Source organism: Hypanus sabinus, chromosome 20, assembly GCF_030144855.1.
Source record: "Hypanus sabinus isolate sHypSab1 chromosome 20, sHypSab1.hap1, whole genome shotgun sequence".
In the NCBI taxonomy this organism is placed as follows: Eukaryota; Metazoa; Chordata; class Chondrichthyes; order Myliobatiformes; family Dasyatidae; genus Hypanus; species Hypanus sabinus.
The window spans coordinates 33,722,630-33,744,299 of record NC_082725.1 but is presented as its reverse complement, the minus strand read 5'-3'; the positions used below and the strand labels follow the sequence as shown (position 1 = coordinate 33,744,299).

The window sequence follows — 21,670 nt, the reverse complement described above, 5'->3', positions numbered from 1 at the left end:
TGACTTTTTCTGCCAGACAATCAATACTACATGGCCTCCCTCTATGCCAAAGCAGCTAGGAACTATATTATTCAACACAGTTTGTTTTTATCCCTTTTGGGTCATGCTTTTCCTGTCCAGAATATGAAAAATTCTGCAAAAATGCTTAGAATAGCATTAAATATTAAATTCTGGAACATTAGTTTGGGAAGCAACAGTCGAAAAAGAAATAGGTTTTGAAAATTAACTTTATTTCTCTTCCCACAGATGCTACCTAAACTGCTCAGTATTTCCAGCATTTTCTGCTTTGATTGCAAAGGACGGCCTCCGTAGGGTTTTGTTTAAGCGTTACACATAGATAGTTAACTTTTTTGAAATAGGAATAATGGTGAATATAGGAATTGTCAAGCAGCCTGCAGCGAAATAAAAGTAAAGCCCAAGTTTTGAATTAAAGGCCTAACATCAGAACATTGATGAAAATGTCAATGTTTATTTCTCTCCATAGCTACTCCACAATATGCTAAGTATTTCCACCATCTCTCCAACATTTGTTTTTGTATATTCCATCTTCATGCTGTGAAATCTCACAACAAATGTTGGAGTACACATGTTATAAAGGTGGTTATACATTACAAAAATTGATAAAGGCAGTGTCTAATCCAAAGTTTCATTTATTGCTTCCTTATTCTTCCAAATGTTCCAATGTTTTGGTGTATTCTCCACTAATTAACAAATTGCCATCACTCTATCAGACACTATTCTTGACGTAAAATATCTTTAAAATATTACTGCTCACCAAACTTTAATAATGAATTTTAATGATATATTAAGTCATTATTATTGCTTAGCAAAATTGGATCTTAAAAGAATTATCCTCAAATAAGCATCCTCAAATTATCCTCAAATAATGCAAAATAATACAATTTTTTTTATTTTTAGAAATTTGTTTTTCAGTTTTTATCTTGGTGTACATTTAGAGCCATAAACTTAACCCCTGTAAAATATTTGTATAAACTGAGCTATTCCTTCCAGGATAACTTGGTATTCTTCCATGTGACAGATTGAGTGTAGAACCACTATTACCAACCAAACAGAAATCCACATTCAAGGTTTACTGATGTCCTAGACTGCTTTCAAAGCTAGTGGCAAGTACTCTTGCATTGCAGCTGATAGTGAAATTTGTCCCATTAAAGGAGTCTAAAATGCTTATGATGGCTTGCGTAGAGGTAACATATTCCTAGAGTAAAAATGGCAGAAGACTAGAATTTGAAGACAAAACTTTGAATGGCTAACCAATTTACTGTCTTCCCCTGGTGCTCTGGCTTCGTCCCCCATGCCAGAGCCAAGTTCTTTGGTATGTTAAAATGACTCTAATGCAGGAGAATAAATGGGAGCTGGGGGGGTGGGTGGGGAGAAGGGGGGGTGGAACAGGTTAATGAGTTTATGGGGATGCAAGAGGAAAAATAAGATTAGTGTTCAATGGTCAGTGGAAACACGGTTGGATTAAGGGCCTTATAATTCTGTTCTTTCAGCAGCAACCACCCAGTTCTTTTTAAGTGAAATGTAAATCACACCTGAATGTTTTAACAAATTTTTCAAATCTAGTACAATTAAAACAAATTCAGATACTAACTTTTCAGTCCAAATCTGAAATATTGTTTGTAAAATAATTCCAGTTTACTCTTAGCAAATGTCCAAACTGATTGGACACATTTGCTAATCTGAGATAATTTTTCTCAGGAGGGGGTGGATATGGAAACTAAACAAAACAGAAACTGAAGACCACAGGCACTAGCTCTTACTTACAATGTTAATATTTTCATTTGGTTTCCTGAAACCTATTTTAAGCTGGGCTAGTCTTAAGAATGCAAAATGAAAAGCCTTTATTTTATCAACTCAAATCAACATTCATTAGCAGTAAATTCACCTGGTAGGTGTTCTCAAGTTTTAATTAATTCAAGTCAATATATTTATATGTATTGATTCGAACTAATTGCAAAGGCTTGAAAAATAAATTGATTATGCAGCTCCTTGGTATAGCATTCCCCTCCAAGTATTCCTGTGAATAACCACATGGTCGCTTACCTTCCTTTAATTTTGCATCTTCGCTTACCCTGTATGGCACCTTGGCTATATTTTTCTCATAACTGAGTTCAGCTTGACCCAACTCAGAGTAACCACTTCAGAGAATTCCAGAATTCAAATCCCGCATTTATATTTGAAAAATTTTTTAAATATTAAAAACAAACTGTCCACTTAAGAAAACAATTATTTGGGTTACAAAGTTCTTTGCCAACATTTCATTTTAAACAAGATTAGTAAAACCATTTTTAAACTATACAAGGAAATAAATTGAACGGCACATATACATTTTGGTGAAGATTTCCCAACACCTAATTAACCCTGCACTGTTTTCTTCCCAAAAATAATAATTTTTTACTATTTTATAATTAAAAATACATTAGTTCTGTGAGATAGCATTTACAGTTAATATAATCATAAATTTACAACTTAGAAGGCTGTAATTCAGGCCATCATGTTTGAGGTAACCTGAAAAGAGTTTCCCATCCTGACCCTCCAATCCAGCTTCAGATCTGTGCTCCTGCAGGTCATGGTTCTTCAAGTACCCCTACTACCCTCTAGATGAAAATAAAATTTCTCATCTCCTTAAATTATTCTGCCAATTACTTAACATCTAATCTCCTCTCCTGGATTTTGACCCCTCTGTAACGGACAATGAGGAAGAACCTATTCTGGCCCCTAATAATTCTGTTTAAAGCAGTTAATCCCCTTGCTTCCCCCACCCATGACCTCCTTTGTTTCAAAGAAAACAACTTCTTATCCAATCTGTCATCATCACAATAATCATCCAATACTGGAAAACATCTTTGTAAATTGCCTCTCCAACCTCTCTAGTACAGCTGTGTCTTTCCTTTTATTTTGCCCAAACTCTAGAGTACTCAGTCTATTGCCTCACTCGTGTTGTGCTTGGTTCTAACAGAATCTCCCTGCTCTGCCTCAGTTATTAAGACAGCATTATATCTGCCTTTTTATCCATTTCGTTGATCTAACCTGATACATTTAGAGATCTGTCAACACATACTAAAAGATTTCTCTGTTTCTCTACAACCTTCAATATTTTCATCTCGTTGCACCTCACAAATGCAATTACCTACTCTTCTCTGGATTAAAGTCTATTGATACTTCTACCTCCACTTGCATCTTTGCACTATCAGGAACTTGCCTCCTCACTGTTGGTCACACTGCCTAACTTTTGTATTATGAGGGCTATAGATGGGGAAGATGCAAGGACGGGTGAGGCTAGAACTAGAGGTCAAAGCTTAAGATTGAAAGGTGAAATACTTAAGGGGAACCTGAGGGGGAATTCATTCAGAGGATGGTGTGAGTGTGAAATGAGCCACCAGTGGAAGGGGTGGATGTGGGTTCGATTGTAACATTGAAGAGAATTTTGCACATGATGGGAGAGGTACAGCATGGAGAGCTATAGTCCAAGTGCAAGTAGATGGGACTGGGGAGAATAACATCTCGACATGGACTAGATTGGTTGAAGGACCTGTTTCTGTGCTGTAATGTTCTATGACTAATTGAAAACTTAAAATTATCAAGCTCCCTATATTTAGAACTAAATCACTAATATACATTACAGAAAGGGTTTAATTGCTGATTCCAATTTAAGCTGACAGACACAAAGAGAAAAGGTTATAAGTAAGCAATATGGAGAATAGATCTGATGGGATTGCTCAGAGAGCTGGCTGAGTCTTGATGGGCTGAATGTCTTTTTGCATCAAGTGGAAACATAAGAGAAATAAGTGTCCCTTCAGAAAAAAAAAATCCTATCCTCTATTCAACCCAATCCAATTTTAACATTATGGTTCTACACAAACAGATCATGAGAAGTTTGAACAAGATTTGAACTTACTGCATATTTTTCTAAAAACAATTCAAATCAAGTATTCCACCAAGGATATAAAATATTACTTTTCTAAACTTCAATATGCCAGAAGTCAACTTGACTAGCTTTAAAGGGCCAACTCAAATATGACAATAATATTAAATATTTTATCTTAATCCTGACCATACATTACTTCAATATATTCAAGCTTATTTCCTCATGAAGAGCAACCAAAGGTTGTTTAAGTTGAAGTGTTGTTTTCTTTGAAGGTACTAGTCAGAATCATAGGGGAGATACAGCACAGAAACAGGTCCTTGGGCTACTGAGTTTAAGCTGACAATCAAAGACTTATATTTCATACCAATCCTGCCCTAACGGATTCTATTCACCCTACATTTCCATCATCTCTCATCAGATTATACCACACATCTATACACTAAGGGTAATTTATAACAAGTCAAATAACCTACCAACTCACATGTCTTTGTGATGTGGGATGATCAGAATTAAGTTATCACAGGGAAAACATGGACGCTCCACACTGATCAAACCCAGGTCCCTGGACTTGTGAGACTGCAGCTTTGCTAACTATGCAGTGGTTTGCTTTACCTTTTGTTCCTTTTATAAATACAGTACACATTTTGAGTTTAACCAAGAAAGATTTCATGAAGTCATGCAGATGCACAATTGGGCTGAAACAGTCCATACCAAATTCCAGGCACATTTTTCAATCCAGTCACACTTGCTGTGCATCTCCAGCAGAAAAAGTTTAACACCACACAGTCTTGTAAATCATAAAAGAATGTTTACCAAAATTGCAACATGATAATTTTAAGATTTTAAAATGAAAGGTTTCCTTCAAACCTTATTGTATTTAAACTTTATTTAGCAAAACACTGGAAACCTCTTCTCATGCTTAGAACATTAAAAGAAGGATCACTGGGGACCCAAGACACCCCAACCACATACTGTTCCAGCTGCTACCATCCGGGAAATGGTACAGTAGCACTAAAAGCCAGGACCAACAGGCATCGGGACAGCTTCTTCCACTAGACTATCAGACTGATTAATTCACCCTGATACAATAGTATTTCTATGCTATATTGACTGTCTTGTTGTACCTACTATCTATTACAAATTACCATAAATTGTATACTGTACATCTAGACGGAAACATAATGTAAAAACTTTACTCCTTATAGATGTGCAGGATGTAAGAGAAAGTCAATTCAATTCAAATATATAATTTAACCTTTAAAAAAAATCTGATAAGGCATTGAGGAAGGAACAACAAATTGGTTGTGCAGTCAACCTAAATTTATAGTATTTTCATTTGCTTATAGAATATGGTTGATTTTACAGTCTCCATTAATTAAGTAAACCTACTAGAATATCCAATTCCAGTAACTAAAGCACAAATTTTTGTACTTTTTGTTCTGTTACCACACTAAATCAGGTTTCTTCCTCTATACCCTATACCTTTCCTACCCACCTGGCCTCACCTATCACCTTTCAGCTGTCCTCCTTCCCCTCCCCCACCTTTTTATTCTGGTGACTTCCCCTTCCTTTTCTGAAAAAGGATCTTGGCCTGAAACGTCAACTGTTCATTCATTTCCATCGATGCTGCCTGACCTGCTGAGTTCCCTCAGGATTTTGTGCATGTTGCTTTGGATTTCCAGCATCTGAAGAATTTCTCATGTTTATAACACCTTCCATCCTGTATTCATTGCTTTTTGATTTTGCCCTGTTAACTCATCCCACTAACTGCAATTTTGACCCATCATTTACCTGTCCTTCCTCACAGTCTCTCTACACAATGCATCCACTTGTATATCAATTGCCCTACCTTCAGCTTCACTGACAACCAGATGCACTAACCTGAATATATAATTTGAATATCTCAGAATCAAATTTAGAATCAGAAGTTATATGATATAAAATATGTTGTTTTATGGCAGCAGTGCAGTTTAAGATTCATCATTTTCTTTCAGTCATATTTATTTCCTTGAAAAGTAGCAGGCTGCAATAAATCTAGAACAAAGGAATTGCATTCTTGTATACTTTGCAATTTTGGACGAAGTCTTAACATTTTTGGTTCACTAACTTAATCTATTACTGTCAATTTCACCAGACAACCAATAAGTGATGCAGCACTGTTGAAATTCCAATGGATTACTCATGATATTTCTCAGTATGAACACAGGGATTCCACAAGCAATCAAACAATCTGTCCATGCTTTCCCAAATTAGACAAGAACATACTGTGATGAATAATTTCCTAACATTCTGTTTTCAACATGTTTCCTTTGTTATTGTATTTTCCGTGAAAACTGTTTCATTTATATATTCAGTAAACTGATTAAACTTGCAGTTCAAAAGAAAGAGGTCTGTTTGGAAATAGTGTGCACCATTGATTGCACCAAATTCTCAACTGACAGTTAACTTTATAGTTGATTTCTGGATATATTTCTGCTGAGAAATTAAATACTATGTTGGTCAATGACAACCAGATGGACTGACCTTAATATATTATTTGACTATCTCCGCATCTGATTCAGAATCACAATTAATATAACACAAAATCTGTTGTTTTGTGGCAGCAGAGCAAAGACAGAAAATTACTATAAATTACAATATAAATAAATACTGGTAAGTAACAGGAATAATGAAGGTGTGTTCATGGGTTTGTGAACCATTTAGAAGCCTCATTTTTATTTAAGTTGCAAGGGGAGTTTACTTTCATTCCAAAATATATGAAGAAACTCACCAAAAATGGAAACTTTTCTGCAATGATTTTATCTACAGAAAGTACTCAATATTTTGACACATTCTGATTCTAAAGTGATTGATCTGCATCATTTTGGTAAAATTAAAACAGAATTACAGGCTACAGGTGTTGCTATGCGAGTCCTAAAATCCATTTCAATTGAATCATTAAGAATGCGAATGCAAAACCTTTATGCAAGGATAATATTTAATGTTTATTTTTAAATTAACTGTATCCTACTCACAACTACTTATCTCAGAAAACGACATTCCATACACTCCATTTTATTTGAGAGTCTGAGTCTCACTGTACAGAAACAGGCTTTTGGGCTAATGTGCCCATACTCTTCATTTAGAAGCTTGATATAGTAATCTCATTTCCCAGCATTCAGCTTAAAGCCATGGCACTTCAAGTGCTCCCTTAAAAAGCTAAATGCTGTGAGACACCCTGCCTCTACCACTGTCTTAGTTCCATAAAGAGGAAAAAAAATCCCATTGAAACATCCTCTTAAACCAATCCTATCTGGTCGAAGGCAAATCTGCTAAGGGGAAAAGCTTCTTGCTCTCTACCCATTTAATGATCTTCAAGTTTTAAGCAAATAAAGTCATTAAAATTATTGATATTGACTTGCATTTTCAATTGCATTCGAATGACACAGAACATGGGCAGCACAGTGACGCAGCAGGTGGTGCTGCTGGATCATGGTTCCAGCAATCCAGGGTTAACACCAAATTTTGCTGCTGTCCATGTTGAGACTTGCGCATTCTCCCTGTGACTGTATGGGTTTATTCTGGGTGCTTTCACACACTAAAAACATTGCAGACAATAGGTTAATTGGTTATTGCAAATTACCCCTAGTGATGGTGGATGTTAGAGCACCAGTGGAAAACTAAGGGGTAGCTGATAGAGAAAATTAAAGGAAATGAATGGAGGAATATATTGGATGAACTTGCTCTGGGAAATGGGATAACACTGATGAACCAAATGGCTTCCTTCTGTTGTAGTTTACAGTGACTTTGACCATTAAAGTGATGAACTTCACATCCTTTTTAAATATCTAAATGAAACTACACAAAGTTAATAAAGATGTTATGAAACCACCAAGTTAAATGACTGAATGTTACATTGAGCTGGGATTTCATTATTTTCTTGATATCAAGTCAATGTCTTAAATACATACAACCACTTGGGTTTAAATTACAAACTCAACTTGTCAAGCATTTTAAACTTTAAAAAGCACTTTCTTTTCTGAATTAAAGAACTTTCTGATTTTGAAAATATCCAAACATGGAGAACGTTTAAAAATTATTTTTTCACCTGTGCAATAAATTAATATCTCAAACTCAAAAATGTAAATATGACTTTTTTTTAAATCTGACTCTATCCTAAATTGAGTAATACATCATTTTTTAGTGCATCGGCTATTTTGTTGGGGGACCTCAAGAAATGTCAAATCTATAGATCATTTTTGGTAAATATATGTAAGTTGGAGAGCTTGTGTTTTTATGTCAAGTTCATTCAGATGTTAAACACAAAGAAAAGCTTTATAACTAAATTCAAATTAAATTCCATTCAGTGTAAGTCTGCTCTATATTTCTTCAAGCAAAGGTGGTCTGAAGCCATGCAGAAGGAATCTTGTGGTCTGCAACATCAGTCTTCACTGGAAATACTTCAGTTGACCAGGCTGGGTAAAGCATGATCTCTGCTGCCATTTATTCTGACAGCCTGTTTATTTTGGCTAAGTCAACAGCTGTAAGGCATCCAACAGTCTTATGTTTCTGTGTCAGGCAATAGGTAAACCAGAAGGTGACACATTCTCAAACTTTACAGGTTTAGAACAGTATTGATTCTTAATGAGATAAAAGTATGGGACTCCTGGCAAAACTGTCCCATTTCCGAAATGGATCTCCAGAAAGCTGAAGCAGCTAAATAATATTTATCTTTAACTTAGCACAATCATGAACAAAGCTGGATCATCTGCTGTAGAATGGATCAAGAGACTAACACTAGGAAAGTTAATAGCTTGCTTGGATAGTTAAACTTATAACCTGTAGCTTGCTTCAACTACACACTTTCGTATTCATTCTGAATGAAGAATAAAGCAAAGCCAACACACGTTGCTTTGAGAATACCCGGCCAAAGTTTCCCATAGAATGAAATGAAAACAGAAATTCTGGAAATACTCAGGTTAAGTAGCATCGGTTGAGACGGAAAATGAGTAAACTTTTCAGGTTGATAACCAGTCATCAGAGTTGGTAATAATAATAAATATAAGCATATTTTAAGTTGCGGGGAAGGGAGAGATGGAGAGTATAGAGCAAATGTGTGACAACATGTTTATAGAGGAGATCGAGATGACAGAGATGGTGTTGATGCCATCTAAGCCAACCTGCATTCAAAATACGAGTCCTGATAATTCAATTGGAAGCTCGAACTGTTTTGGAGCAAAAACCAATCACCTAGCCTAACCTATCACCAACACTAAACTGATTCCATAACCTTCAAGGGCTCAACAACTCATGTTCAATATTTATTACTCATCATTCTTTTCTTTTTTTTGTATTTGCATATCTGCTGTCTTTTGCATATTGGTTGTTTGCCCAACTTTCTTTGCAGTTTTTCACTGATTCCATTGCGTTTCTAGGTAATTACTTTGAATGCCCACAAGAAAGTGAATTTCAGGCTAGTATATGGCAACATACGTATACTTTGATAATAAATTTACTATGAACTTAATAACCTCTGATTGAATACTAATTCACAGTTATATTTTGGGAACAAATAAAAGTACAGCCCAGTTGGTTTTTAAGCAAAACCTGAGCAAAAACCACGAAGCTCTATTACTCAATTTATATGTTTAATTTGATATAAGGCTGCACTTACTTTCTTCAGAAGGTGGTCTGAAATGAGTCAAGGATCCTGTGTACTTTTTGAGAATATTTATTTTGAATTCCCAGGATGACATGCATCTGATGCCTTGAAATAGCATATACTCACAATAAAGAGTTACATACTACTTGTAACACTGATTGGAGTTGCACGTTAAAATTTGCAAACTTTTAATATGCTTGAAGAACTGAATAACCAGAAGTATTTTAAACATGTACCTATATAGGCTTAGTGGATTCTTCCACTCCATTATATTGAGAAAAAAATAAGAGTTTACTATCAAATCACTTGTCATTCAATTTAAAAGTTTAAATGCATATTTTAGACTTAAATGCATATTTTAGACTTCAATGCATAAATGGACTATATTTTTTAAATTGAGTTGAAAAGTTGTGTAATAAACCTAACAAGTTAGAGACCTTTGGAATGGGCATCAGTTGTTTTTCTCTGGGCAACTATCCTTCATTTGAAAAGGATATTTATACATAAAAATAGCATTTTTGAAAAAAAAATTGCAATTACAATCAGTAATGAACCTAATCAACTGCAACAATATTAAGAAACTTCTAGGACAATTCAGTGTTCAGCTCTGTTGACTTCACAGTTCTGTGGAGTAAAGTTCCATCTCTAACATCCCTACCACTAAGTAGTAGTTTGTATATTCAATAGTAAAGAACTACCTTTATCAATTGTTCTTACCAGCCCCGGGGCACGCACAGAAACAAAAATGGAGTACGTGCAAAGACAATCTATTACAGTATACTGAAGCTTAAGGTGATAATTAAAAACTAAAGGCAAATAAGATTCCAAAAGGGGATGCAATAAAGACATTACCCTGCTTGACTCTGTTGTGTTTGATAAATGTTGAAAAACTCTCAGATTGATTTAACAGTGCCATTCCTATGTAAATGGTAGGATTTGATAACACTAACTATATTCCAAAGCATCAATTTGAATAAAACCTCATTCAGTGAGGTCTGAGGGGTAATTTACAGCTTTCTTTGTTCTGGTAAAAGTTTTTAAGCTGAAATGCGAACACTTTATCTCTATCCGCAAATGCTGCCTGACCCGCTGAGCATTTGCAACCATTTCCTGTTTTTATTTCAAATTTTCAGCATCTGCAGATTTTATTTTTTCCCTTTGTTCTATTCAGTGTTTCTGCGCCTAAAAGTGATAATCATGTGATTGATTGATTGCTGTTCTTGGAAAATACACTTGAACTCAGGTAAACCCTCTCTGCCAGGAAGTCAAGCCTGCAGAATTCAACGCTTGCCAATAGTTTAACAGTGAGGTTAAGGAAGGAAATGCCACAATGGTAGTGATTTGGCTCTTGAGCCCTCCCCATCAAAGGCAGTGTCTTGATGTCTGCTTCACTGTGCTTCTAGCTATTTTTAGTGTTAGCAGTATCTTCTGGCTCAGGGTAACTTGCATTTGTTATAGGTAAGGCACATTGCATAAATGACTAAGATAGTGCTGCTCAAGTAAGTGTTAATCCAATCATTTGTCTTGTGTTGCGTCATTTTCAAAAACTTGAGGGAGCTGTGTTTTGTAGCATCTCTTAAGTATTCTCATTTCTGCTGAGCACTCATGCGGCAGGAGAGCGGTGTTTTTTTCTAATGTGCTGACATGCAGCTCCTCCTTTTCTAAGCTGAGTATTGATTCAGATAGCTCATCTTTGGCTGGTGTCCAACCCGAAGAGTACTTGTTTTGCAGTCCACACTTTGATAGTTCTACGTGTAAATGTCATCTCTGAAGTCAGAATGTCTTGAATGTTGGTGCCAGTGGCCTTAACTCCCTATGAGGCATGGGAACAAATTGCTGATGACCAGGTCATGGCAAAGGGCAGAAACAAAGAACCTGTGTCTATTTTCATTGATTTTCCCAGTGTCTTGGCTATCTAAGCAAAAGCACCGATAGTGCAAAACAGAGGCTATACTATTGTTTACTTTTTACGGCTCAACATTCTACACCATCAGCTCCTCACTACTAATCACCAAACTACAAAACCTGTGCCTCTCCACCTCCTGCTGCAATTGGATCCTTGACATCGTTACCAGAAGACCATTGGTCAGTGTAGATCCATGGTAACATCGCTTCCTTGCTGACAATCAACAAAAATGCACATCATGCATCTGTTCTTGGCCCACTGCTCTACTCTCCCTGCATTCGTGGCTGCACGGCTAGTCACAGATCAACAGCTGATGACACCACATGTGCTTAAAGAATCGTAGATAGAGGTGAGGTGGTGTTTGGGAGCAAGATAGATCGGCTGGCTGAGTGGTGTCACAACAATGTCCTCACACTCAATGTAAGCAAGACCAAAGAATCCATTGTGAGCTTCATGAAGAGAAAACCGGGTGAACACACACCAATCTTCATTGAGAAGTCAGTGGTGGAAAGGGTGAGCATCTTCAAGTTGCTGTGTGTCAACATCTGAGGATTTATCCAGAGCCCAACACATTGATGCTATCATGAAGGCATGCAGTGTCTCCATTTCATTTTTTTTAAATAAAGGGGCTTCAATACTTATTTTACTCATCTTACTTAGAGATGTAGCATGGCGACCAGTTCTCCCAGCCAAACAATCCCATGCCACCCAATTACACCCATGTGAACAATTAACCAACTAACCTGTACATCTTTGGAACCTGAAGGGAAACTCATGTTCTTACAGACAGTGGTGGAATTTAACTTGGGTCACTGGCACTGTATTGCACAATGCTAACTACTGTGCTACTGCCACACCCTGTTAGGAATTTAAGGAGATTTGGTATATCACCAAACAGTCTCTTAAGAAAGTGGTGTCACTATGGGCCCTCACCATCTGGGACATGGCCTCTTCTAATTACTACTCAGATAGATGGATATGAGCTTGAAAACTAGCACTTAGTGAACAACCTCTCCTCCTCCACCATAAGATTTCCGAAATGCCCATGAAACAATTACACCGGGGGGGGGTGGGGGGGGGGGTGTCTGCTTAGGCAATAGACAACTTCATTCTTTCTCTATCCACGCTTGCAACTTGGAGAATAACTCTACATTTGCTCGTCAATATTGAAGCAGCATTGGAAGTAGCAGTTATTTATTAATTTAGAATTTGCCTCCAACCTGTGACAGATGTCATTCTGAAGTTGCTTCACCGACCCACATGTTTTGGTCTTGCCCTTGCTTGCAAAATTATTGGAAAGATATTTTCGGCACTATTTCAACAGTTCTGAATATCAAATTGCAACCGCATCCTATTACTGCAATTTTCGGTTTACCAACGGTGGATAATAGTTGTTTATCCCCCTCAGCCCGGCAGATGATTGCATTTGTTACATTAATGGCTAGAAGAACTATCCTATTGTACTGGAAGGAAATTAATCCTCCAATTATATTGCAATGGTTTTCTCAAACCATTTCTTGTTTGAGTTTAGAAAAAATTATAAGTGTTGTCTTTGACCCTTCAGTTAAATTTGAAGAAACCGGGAGACCACTTATTCAACATTTTCATATGAGCTAAACTGACTTTTCCTAAACCTTACTTTTATTATCCTTAATTATTTGGATGGCGGTGCAGAGTTATTGACACTATTGTGTATATTTGACATAATGCAATGGCCCATGTTGGTTAGGTTTTTTTTTCTTTTTTTGGGGGGGCGGGGAGGTTCTTATTTATTCCATTTTTCGAAATTAAGTTTTGGGAGGTTATTATATATGGATTATCATCTATTTGTATTTATACCTTAACCTATTAATTATGTACTCTCAAGCTCTCTGTATTCATGTTTCATTTATGTTTGTTTAAAATTAATGAAAAGATTTAAAAACAAAAAAGAATTTGCCTTGTCCTAGATGGGCAAGCTACTCAGTGGCTAATATTTAGGGATGGCCAGTAAGTGATGACATCACCTGATCATGAATTACAGCAGAGGCCAGAGTGAGAATACAGATGAAATTCTAGTAGCCATGTTATGGAACACCAAAGCCAAACAATACACCGGTAGGTAGATAAATGAGAAAGGAGAAACACTGAACTTGACAAAAGCATGAAGCCTGAAATTCTTTTTACTGTAGTGTAGTAGGCTAAAAGGACATACAATGAAGAATGTTTAGACAAAGAGAAGCTTTGAAAGTACAAGAGAAGAAAAAAATACATCCTCTGACTCCGAGTGATTTTTAATTTAAATTTATTTTTGAAGCAAAAGGAATATGTCAATATTGTGAAAAGTGAATTGAATTGCTTGCTTTTTTCATCTCTGCCCTCTACAGTCAGAAATTAAATTTATTCTTGTATTGTATCCTAGAAAAATAAATGTATTTGAGAAGAGGTCATGCCAAAACAATTACCTGAAAGAGCATCCTGGGCCTCAAAGAATGTACTGAGGCCTCCTTTCACATAGGCTAAGCTTCCCTCATTCTTCTTATTTGCCTGTTTCCTTAAAAAATTTGCAGCAACTTTTAGTTGATCAAAGCTAGAATGTAAAAGGGAATAAAATGCAGCATATTAATGCAAAGGAAAAAATCAGCAGAGTACAAATAGTAATGTAATAATTTGTTTTAGCCTTTCAACAAACCCAACATAAGAAAAATATAAAGGAAAGAAACTGAATTAAATTATGTCAAAAACCCCAAAAGAAGTATTATTAGCTAGCTGTAACTATACACTCACAACCAGTGGAACATTTTATTTATTAATATTTTAATTAAGTACTTACAAATTAAGCAAAACATTTTATTTAAAACAAAACATTTGAAGTAACAACACTACTGGTATTACCACCCTCAAAAATTCAGTGGCACCACCATCCTCTCATTTTATAAGGGCTTAGTGAAAAATTCTGCTGCTGTAGGCTAAGACAGTTAATGATTCTATAGCAAGGTTATAGTGCCCATCAGCTGCTTGCCCGATATTTTGTTATTTTATAGGTGGCCTCAGCTAAGATTGGACTTGCACTTCCTTTTACCTGTGTTATAAATTTAGACTATTGAACTTTATGTTTACAGTTGTCAGAAATTTTGGGCAGGAAAGAAATTTTAAACAGAAATCTATTTCCTTTATGGAAGAAAACAGACAAAAGTTAACCAAAACAGGAGAAATCTCAAAGTTCTTATTTCCCTGTTACCCAGGTGAAGTAGACTACATTTTTTTTAAAATGAAATATATGGTGACCATTTTTCTTGAATGCAAACATAAATCTACATTGCACATGAGTTCAAGATAAAAGTCTGGTAAACTACATCACTGCATTTGATTTTTCTTTCCTAAATCACAGATACTATAGTTCCAAGAAAAGAGCCTAAACATTTGCTTCCTCAGGGCAGCTTCTGTAGGGCATGTTGCTATTTTCAGGCAACAAATATTTTTGTGGGGAAGACAAAATGATGCATTGAATTTAAAACCTGTTTAGACGTTGAAAAACATTAAACGACTCAAGATAATAACAATTACAATTTTGTAATTCTTTCTCATATACCATCTTCTAACAAGTAACGAACTGCAGTATTAATTTTATTTCTTGGCAGGAATATTTCTTTAGAAGCCACAAATATTCCTCCTATTTTTAATTAAATAACAGAGAAATTCCATTTAAGTATGTTGCAATATGTAGTTTCCAGAGATCACCCATAGAATGCAGTGTCCAAGCCAGGCATTAGTTAATACTGCCTAATAATCTGAAACTATACAGATGGAAATGATGAGGTAATGGTCAAAATGAAGGAGTCAACATGAGATTTGGTACTTCACATTAGAAAGCATCACAAATCTGAACCACTACTATGCTTAATCTTAATCAAATATCTGGGGTCTTCCTACTAGACAATGGAAAAGTAAGGTGGACATCACCATTGTCATATTTATCCACACAATTTCAAAAACAGCAGATTGAAGGATTAGAAAATGAACAATCTGTGTTACTTGACAAGGAAAAGTGAGAGACAAATTACATAAGCTCCTGCAATTAATTACAGATTACATAAAAGCAATCTAGGATTTAAAATAACAAAAATTAAAAATACATATTGCTCTTCGATTATTAAGTAACTCTCCATGTACCAAAGCATGAATCTTGTAATTTCACAAACAGTTTCATTAATTTATACCCTGGCTTAATTCAGTCATCAAAATAGTTTTAATCAATCCTTCAATCGCAAGCAAATGAATCTTTATAATAAAAAGAATTCATAAAACCTTTTCAGCTTTTGTAACAGAAAAAGGCAAAATGTTGTGCAAAGATTTATTAAGAAATTAATGATTATATAAAATTTAATTATTTTCCCAACACTCCATAAATATTCATAGTTTTACGAACAAAATTTGTTTCTTTAATGGTCAAAAAAGGAGCAAGAACCTAATAACCATTGGCTCAGTAATATATCAACAGGGAGAAAAGTACTTATAAGCATTATAATGCTTCAGTTAATTAATTTATAAGATCATGCATAGCATAGGAACCTGTCAGTAACATTGTGAAGGAATATTGCTTTGTAAAGTCAGAAATGTATTATCATTCATTTCACTTGCTTGGATATGCGCACCTCCAACAACTTTCAATTAGCTTGGCACTGACCAAGACAAAGTAGCTACTTGACGATTGGTGCCCTTTTCCTGCCTAAGTGCTTCTTGCGTGCACAACAGCACATAATAACTGCACCATCTACAAAATGGGCTGCAATTACTCACTTAGAGTAATCTGAAAATACTTTCCAAATCTGTGACCTCTTCTGCAAAGGATACATCCAACTGGTGCATTAGAACACCACTCCTAGTAGATTGCTCTCTAAGGCACACAGCACCACTACTTGGAAATATGTCACCATTCCTTTGGTATTGCTCAGCCTAAATCCTGAAACAATATTATTGGACTGTAGTCACAAGAAGAACTGCAACTATTTAATGTGGTGGCTCAGCATCACTTTATTTAAGGGCAATAAAGAATGGCTAATAAATACTGTAGTTGCCATTGTTGTCCATATCCCAAAAATATATGGGAATGGAAAACATCCTGTAGTTTGTTGAAGATGTAAGTGGGCAAAGAGATCCAGTAAATTCAGCTGACCTAGATTTTGAATGAAAATCTTCAAGATTATTAAGGAAAATTTATTGTATTACTCCATCAATTTCACTTAAGTACATTTAAAAACAGGATATAACATTTCCATGAAGTAGCTTCCTGTCCTCAGTAACTCTGGAAGGTTAGCAGAAGCTTTGGTGTAAATGGCCGGTTTTGAACATTTTCAAGAATTTTGTCTAAATAGTAAATAGAAGACTCACGAGAATTTAAAAAAGCCTTATCCAGCTGGAGCATCAAATGAGTACGATCTTTTAATTTTTTTTCAATAAACATGCAAATATTAAAAGCAGACTACTACAAACCAAGTATTAGGAAATGCAATGATGCAGGTTACTAACCTTGTAGCGGAGTGATTTTCTATCAGATACCAGGTGGCAGAGAATTTTTCACTAGTAAAATCTCCACTCATACCCTGAAATAATCCTTCCAAATCCTTAGGAGATGTTTTGCCTCTGCAAGAGAAATTCAATTGCTAAATTTAATTGTTGGCTGACTGGTTAAATCCACAGGACAGCAAATGCAATCTTCAAACAAGGCATTCTTAAAAGCTATTTGAATTAACGGATATAAGCCATGAAGGACAAATTCAAAGAATTTGTTTAAATAATTAGCATTCTCAAGTAAAGCTGCAATAAAATTGCTATTTTGTGGAAATGACATTTATTCATGCTTCAGAATCACCCGCAATACATTTTTTCTTGGTATGCAATTACATGATTATAGGGTAGCAAGAACACTTGAGAACTGAGCCCCTCAATAAGACTGAATACACCTTTCTGAAGCATACAGTATTTAAACCCAGAAGATCCAAACTATTGAGTTCAATTCAAAAGCATGTCTGTTATTAAGAATTCCAAAAATAAATTTTAAATCAGGATAAAACTAAACTCACTTGTCAAAGTAGAATTAAAATTATTTACTAGTGAGAAAGACTCGCACAGCTATTAAAAATTAACCCATATTTTAAAAGGCCAACTTTTACCAGCCTGTTTCTATGATTTTAGCAGGCAATCACTACAAACTAACTTTAGTATATGTTGTAGCACAGCTCACAGAAAAGCGAGGTAAATCAGACTACAATTTAACTACAATAGTGTACAAAAGTCTTAGATATATATAAAATATATATCTAGGGTTGCTAAGACTTTTGCACAGTACTGTATTTGTACTTTTAAAGTACTGTACACTCTCTACCAACAGGTGGCACTATGATATCACATTTGTTCTTTATCATAAAATAAACTAGTTCAGTGAAACAGTACCATCGATGACTGCATGTAATACGTGGAGAATTGTTTGATGGGTCTGGATGTATTACTTTTAAGTTGAAACACACTGGTTTACTAGTTTGATCTTTGTTAATGATCTGTGCAGAGTCATCTAAAATAATTACATCTTAATTCTACTCAACAGCAATATAGGAATATAGCTGCTTCAATCCTAAAGTGCAAGCTTGCCATTAAAGCTAAAACAGTACTTGCACTTATTGACAAATGTAGGTGTAAAAACATTAATATTTGCAGAAAAATATAATGTTGCATATTTGTAAATGGACATACAAATGAGTCTCTAAACATTATGCTCATTGACAATGGATTATTTAATATTTTCCAACAAACATTGTGCTTTACCAGTCCTCTATGATCTACAATGCATATTTCATCCCAAAAGAATGCACTGTATTTATGCAATTACTTTTAGCCTCCTTTGGAAACGCAGTCCTGAACCAGTTCCATTATGGCTGCACTTGGGGGGGAGGGGGATGAACGAGAGACTTAATTTAAAATTTCACATAATTAATGGAAAATATAGCACAGTAATATTATGATCTGGTCCCATAGAAGTAAGCAATTTTCAACTGAGTTGCACAAGATCTTGGAGAGAATGCTTGCATTTAATTCCAAGAAATTCATAAAATATTCACGTGCTTTTTTTTGGTAAATATCTTACAAATGGGATGAGAAATTGGTTTAGATAACTTTGTATCTTTCCATTGAGGTTCGATGAGACTAGAACTAGAGATCATGGGTTAAAGGTGAAATGCAAAAGGTGAAATGCTTAAGGGGAGCATGTGGGAGAACAACTTCACACAGAGGGTGGTGAGTGTGTGGAATGAGCTGCCAGTGGATGAGGGTTTGATTTCTGCAAGGATGGGAGGGACATGGAGGCACATAGTCCAGGTGCAGGCAGAATAATACTTCACCTGGAAGTAGATGGGTCGAAGAGCCTGTTTCTGTGCTGTGGTATTCTCTGACTCTTATATAATAATTTGAAGCAAATCAGTAATTATTACATATTTCATCCTGGACAAGGATGATATTGATGGAGGAAACAAATGAATAACTGGAAGTAAAGGAAAAAGATCTGTTCAGCAACAACCTAACATTACAATTCTGGTACCTTGTCAACCATTGCAATCTTGACAGAATATTATGCTATATTCAAGCTTGGAATCAGTGTGTTAAGATTCCCTTCAACTTCAAAAGTAAAAAGACAATTGGATAGGTTCATGAATTGCAAAGGTTTAGAGGGATGTGGGTCACAGTATATAGCAGTTAACACTGCACTATTACAGCTCGGGGAGTCAGAGTTAAGATTTCAATTCCAGCCTCCACTATAAGGAGTTTGTTCATCTACCCTGTGGAATGCACGGGTTTTCACCAGGTGCTCCAGTTTTCTCCCATAGCCCAAAGATGTACCATTTAGGAGGTTAATCGGTAATTGTAAAATGGCTTGTAATTAGGTTAGGGCTAAATCAAGGGTTGCCGGGTGGTGCAGCTTGAAGGGCCGATTCCGCACTGTATCTCTAAATAAATAAATACAATCAAATGGAATGAACTATCTGGGTTGGCAAGGAACAGTTGGGCTAAAGAGCTCCAATTCTGTGCTGTAAAACTTAATGAATCTTATGTGAAAGTGCAACAAAGAAAACCCAAGCTAATTTTTTCATCTAATGTTTAATAAAAACAATGTTCAGAAAGTTTGTGAGCAATGAAAATTTAAATATGTAAGCTCAATCATGTTTAGACTGATCTTTGAAGTTGACAATTTGTCATGAAGTTGGCAAGCCATGAATAAATATGGTCACTTTTGGCTGGAAAGTAGTTTTGTAGGACGATTGCTATGTAAACATTCATCATTCATTTAATTTCTCAGTAACAATCATTGGCAATGTACTACCTGGTTGATCTTTCATACAATGACAGATAAATGTTTCACACAAAAAAAACTGGCAAAACCCCTTGTGTAGTTAGTTGTTGGAAAATAATCCAACGTGTGAGTCAAGACAACTGCCACAAAGTTCAGCATTGTTCTAGTTCTTACATTTTACAATAAAATTAGCAATGGAAAGGCATTAATTTGATATAATTTATTCCTGAATATTTGCAACTAGAAAACAAATATCAGGGCTGGAGGAAAAATCAAAAGCCCCAAATACAAAAAAGTATGACAAGAATACAACAGAAGAGATAAAAATGCCTGACAGCCAAAGTTCTTCTCAGCCTTTAATTCATCTGTTTCAACCAGATAAAGTAATCAGGTACTTTCAAGAAAAATAACATGCGAGAATGTAAACATCTATGCATCAGTTCTTATCCTTCTGCATGTCCTTGAAGTGATATCTGTAATGTAAATCTGAGATTCCAGTCACTGTATTGCCATTGTGGAACAGAAGATCAACTCAAAGATTACTCTATTGATTTGTGTTTAGAGTTGGAAGTGGTGATCCATCGTTTAACCTGGGTTTATATATACACTGAGATAAGTACTTAATTTGCCACCCATGCATCAAATAGACACAATAACACGGTATCAACTAAAACCTTTATTAGACCTATGCATGCCCATCAAGGCTACTGAAAGGCAGGGAGTCCTTTGAACTAGTCCCTGCATCTGCTTCACACAAAGCTTCGCTGCTGAACTTGACAAGGAGAAGATAGTAGAAACAGAAAGTTTCCAAAACTATGGAGAAAGTTGGGTCTAATGGTTTGAACAGTAGTGTTGTTGAATAACTAGTTACCGATGGTTCACATGAAGTCTGTGCCAGACACCATCTAGTCACAGTTCCAATGACTGAACATATTGCTGAACCCAGCTGTGTCAAGGAGTCTTTTATGCTGGTTCACTGGCAAATTTTCACTTCAGGGAAGGTGTACCACATGCTGTGTTTAGCAGGTGACTGAAGTTAAAATATGGAAACTTCAGAATTTTACTTGGTTTGGCCATAGCCTTTACCACTGGAACTGTTCAGGTACATAACTTGTCTTCCAGTTCCTGAACATTTTTCCCATCTTGCAAATGTCACATTGTCAACAGAGGCAAATTGGGACGGAGGAGGGTAGCTTTCTCAAAGCCCACATTTTAAACTGAATATCAAACCAGCAAACATCAGAAGATTGGTTGGTTAAAATCTGCATTTAAACTTTCCCTGAATAAATGTCTCAACTGATGAGGAAGTTGTTGAGGTGAAATTATAAAAGAATTCCATCAAGTGAAAAGGGAATGGTAATGCAAAATCATGGCCAAGAATTAGCAGAAAAGTAGATTTTAGAATGAAATAGGAAGAAGTTTCAAGTTCTTGGGTGCCAACATCTCAGAAGATCTATTCTGGGCTAAACACATTGATCCAATTACAAAGGCAGCACGCCAGCAGCTATACTCCATCAGGAGTTTAAGGAGATTTGATATGTCACTAAAGAGTAGCAAATTTCTGCAGATATACCATGGAGAGGATTCTAACTGGTTGCATGTTTGTCTGGCATAGAGGCACCGTACACAGGATTGGAAAAAGCTGCCGAGTGTTGTAGACTCAGCCAACTCCATCATGGGCACCAGCCTTCCTATCATTGAGGACATCCTCAAAAGGCAATGCCTCAAGAATATGGGTCTTCTTACTACCATCGTGGTCAAGGTACAGAAGCCTGAAGATGCATACTCAATGTTTTAGGTACAGCTTTTTTCCTTACACCATCAGATTTCTAACAGCCCAAAAACCCATAAACACTAACTCATAATTTTTGCACAATTTATTTCTTCCAATATTCTTATTGTAACATACTATTT

At 35.8% G+C, this 21,670-nt stretch overlaps 1 protein-coding gene across 3 annotated transcripts in view; it reads right to left on the bottom strand.

Annotated features, from left to right (window-relative positions):
- The window catches only part of exoc2 (exocyst complex component 2), a 242,332-nt gene that overhangs the window by 127,944 nt on the left and 92,718 nt on the right, over nucleotides 1-21,670 (bottom strand). For all 3 annotated transcript variants that reach the window (XM_059945312.1, XM_059945311.1, XM_059945313.1), the window contains exons 5-6: nucleotides 16,945-17,058; nucleotides 13,881-14,005 (exon numbers count right to left, since the gene is read on the bottom strand). In XM_059945312.1, coding sequence (XP_059801295.1) covers nucleotides 13,881-14,005; nucleotides 16,945-17,058 — 239 coding nt within the window. The remainder of the gene's footprint in view (nucleotides 1-13,880; nucleotides 14,006-16,944; nucleotides 17,059-21,670) is intronic.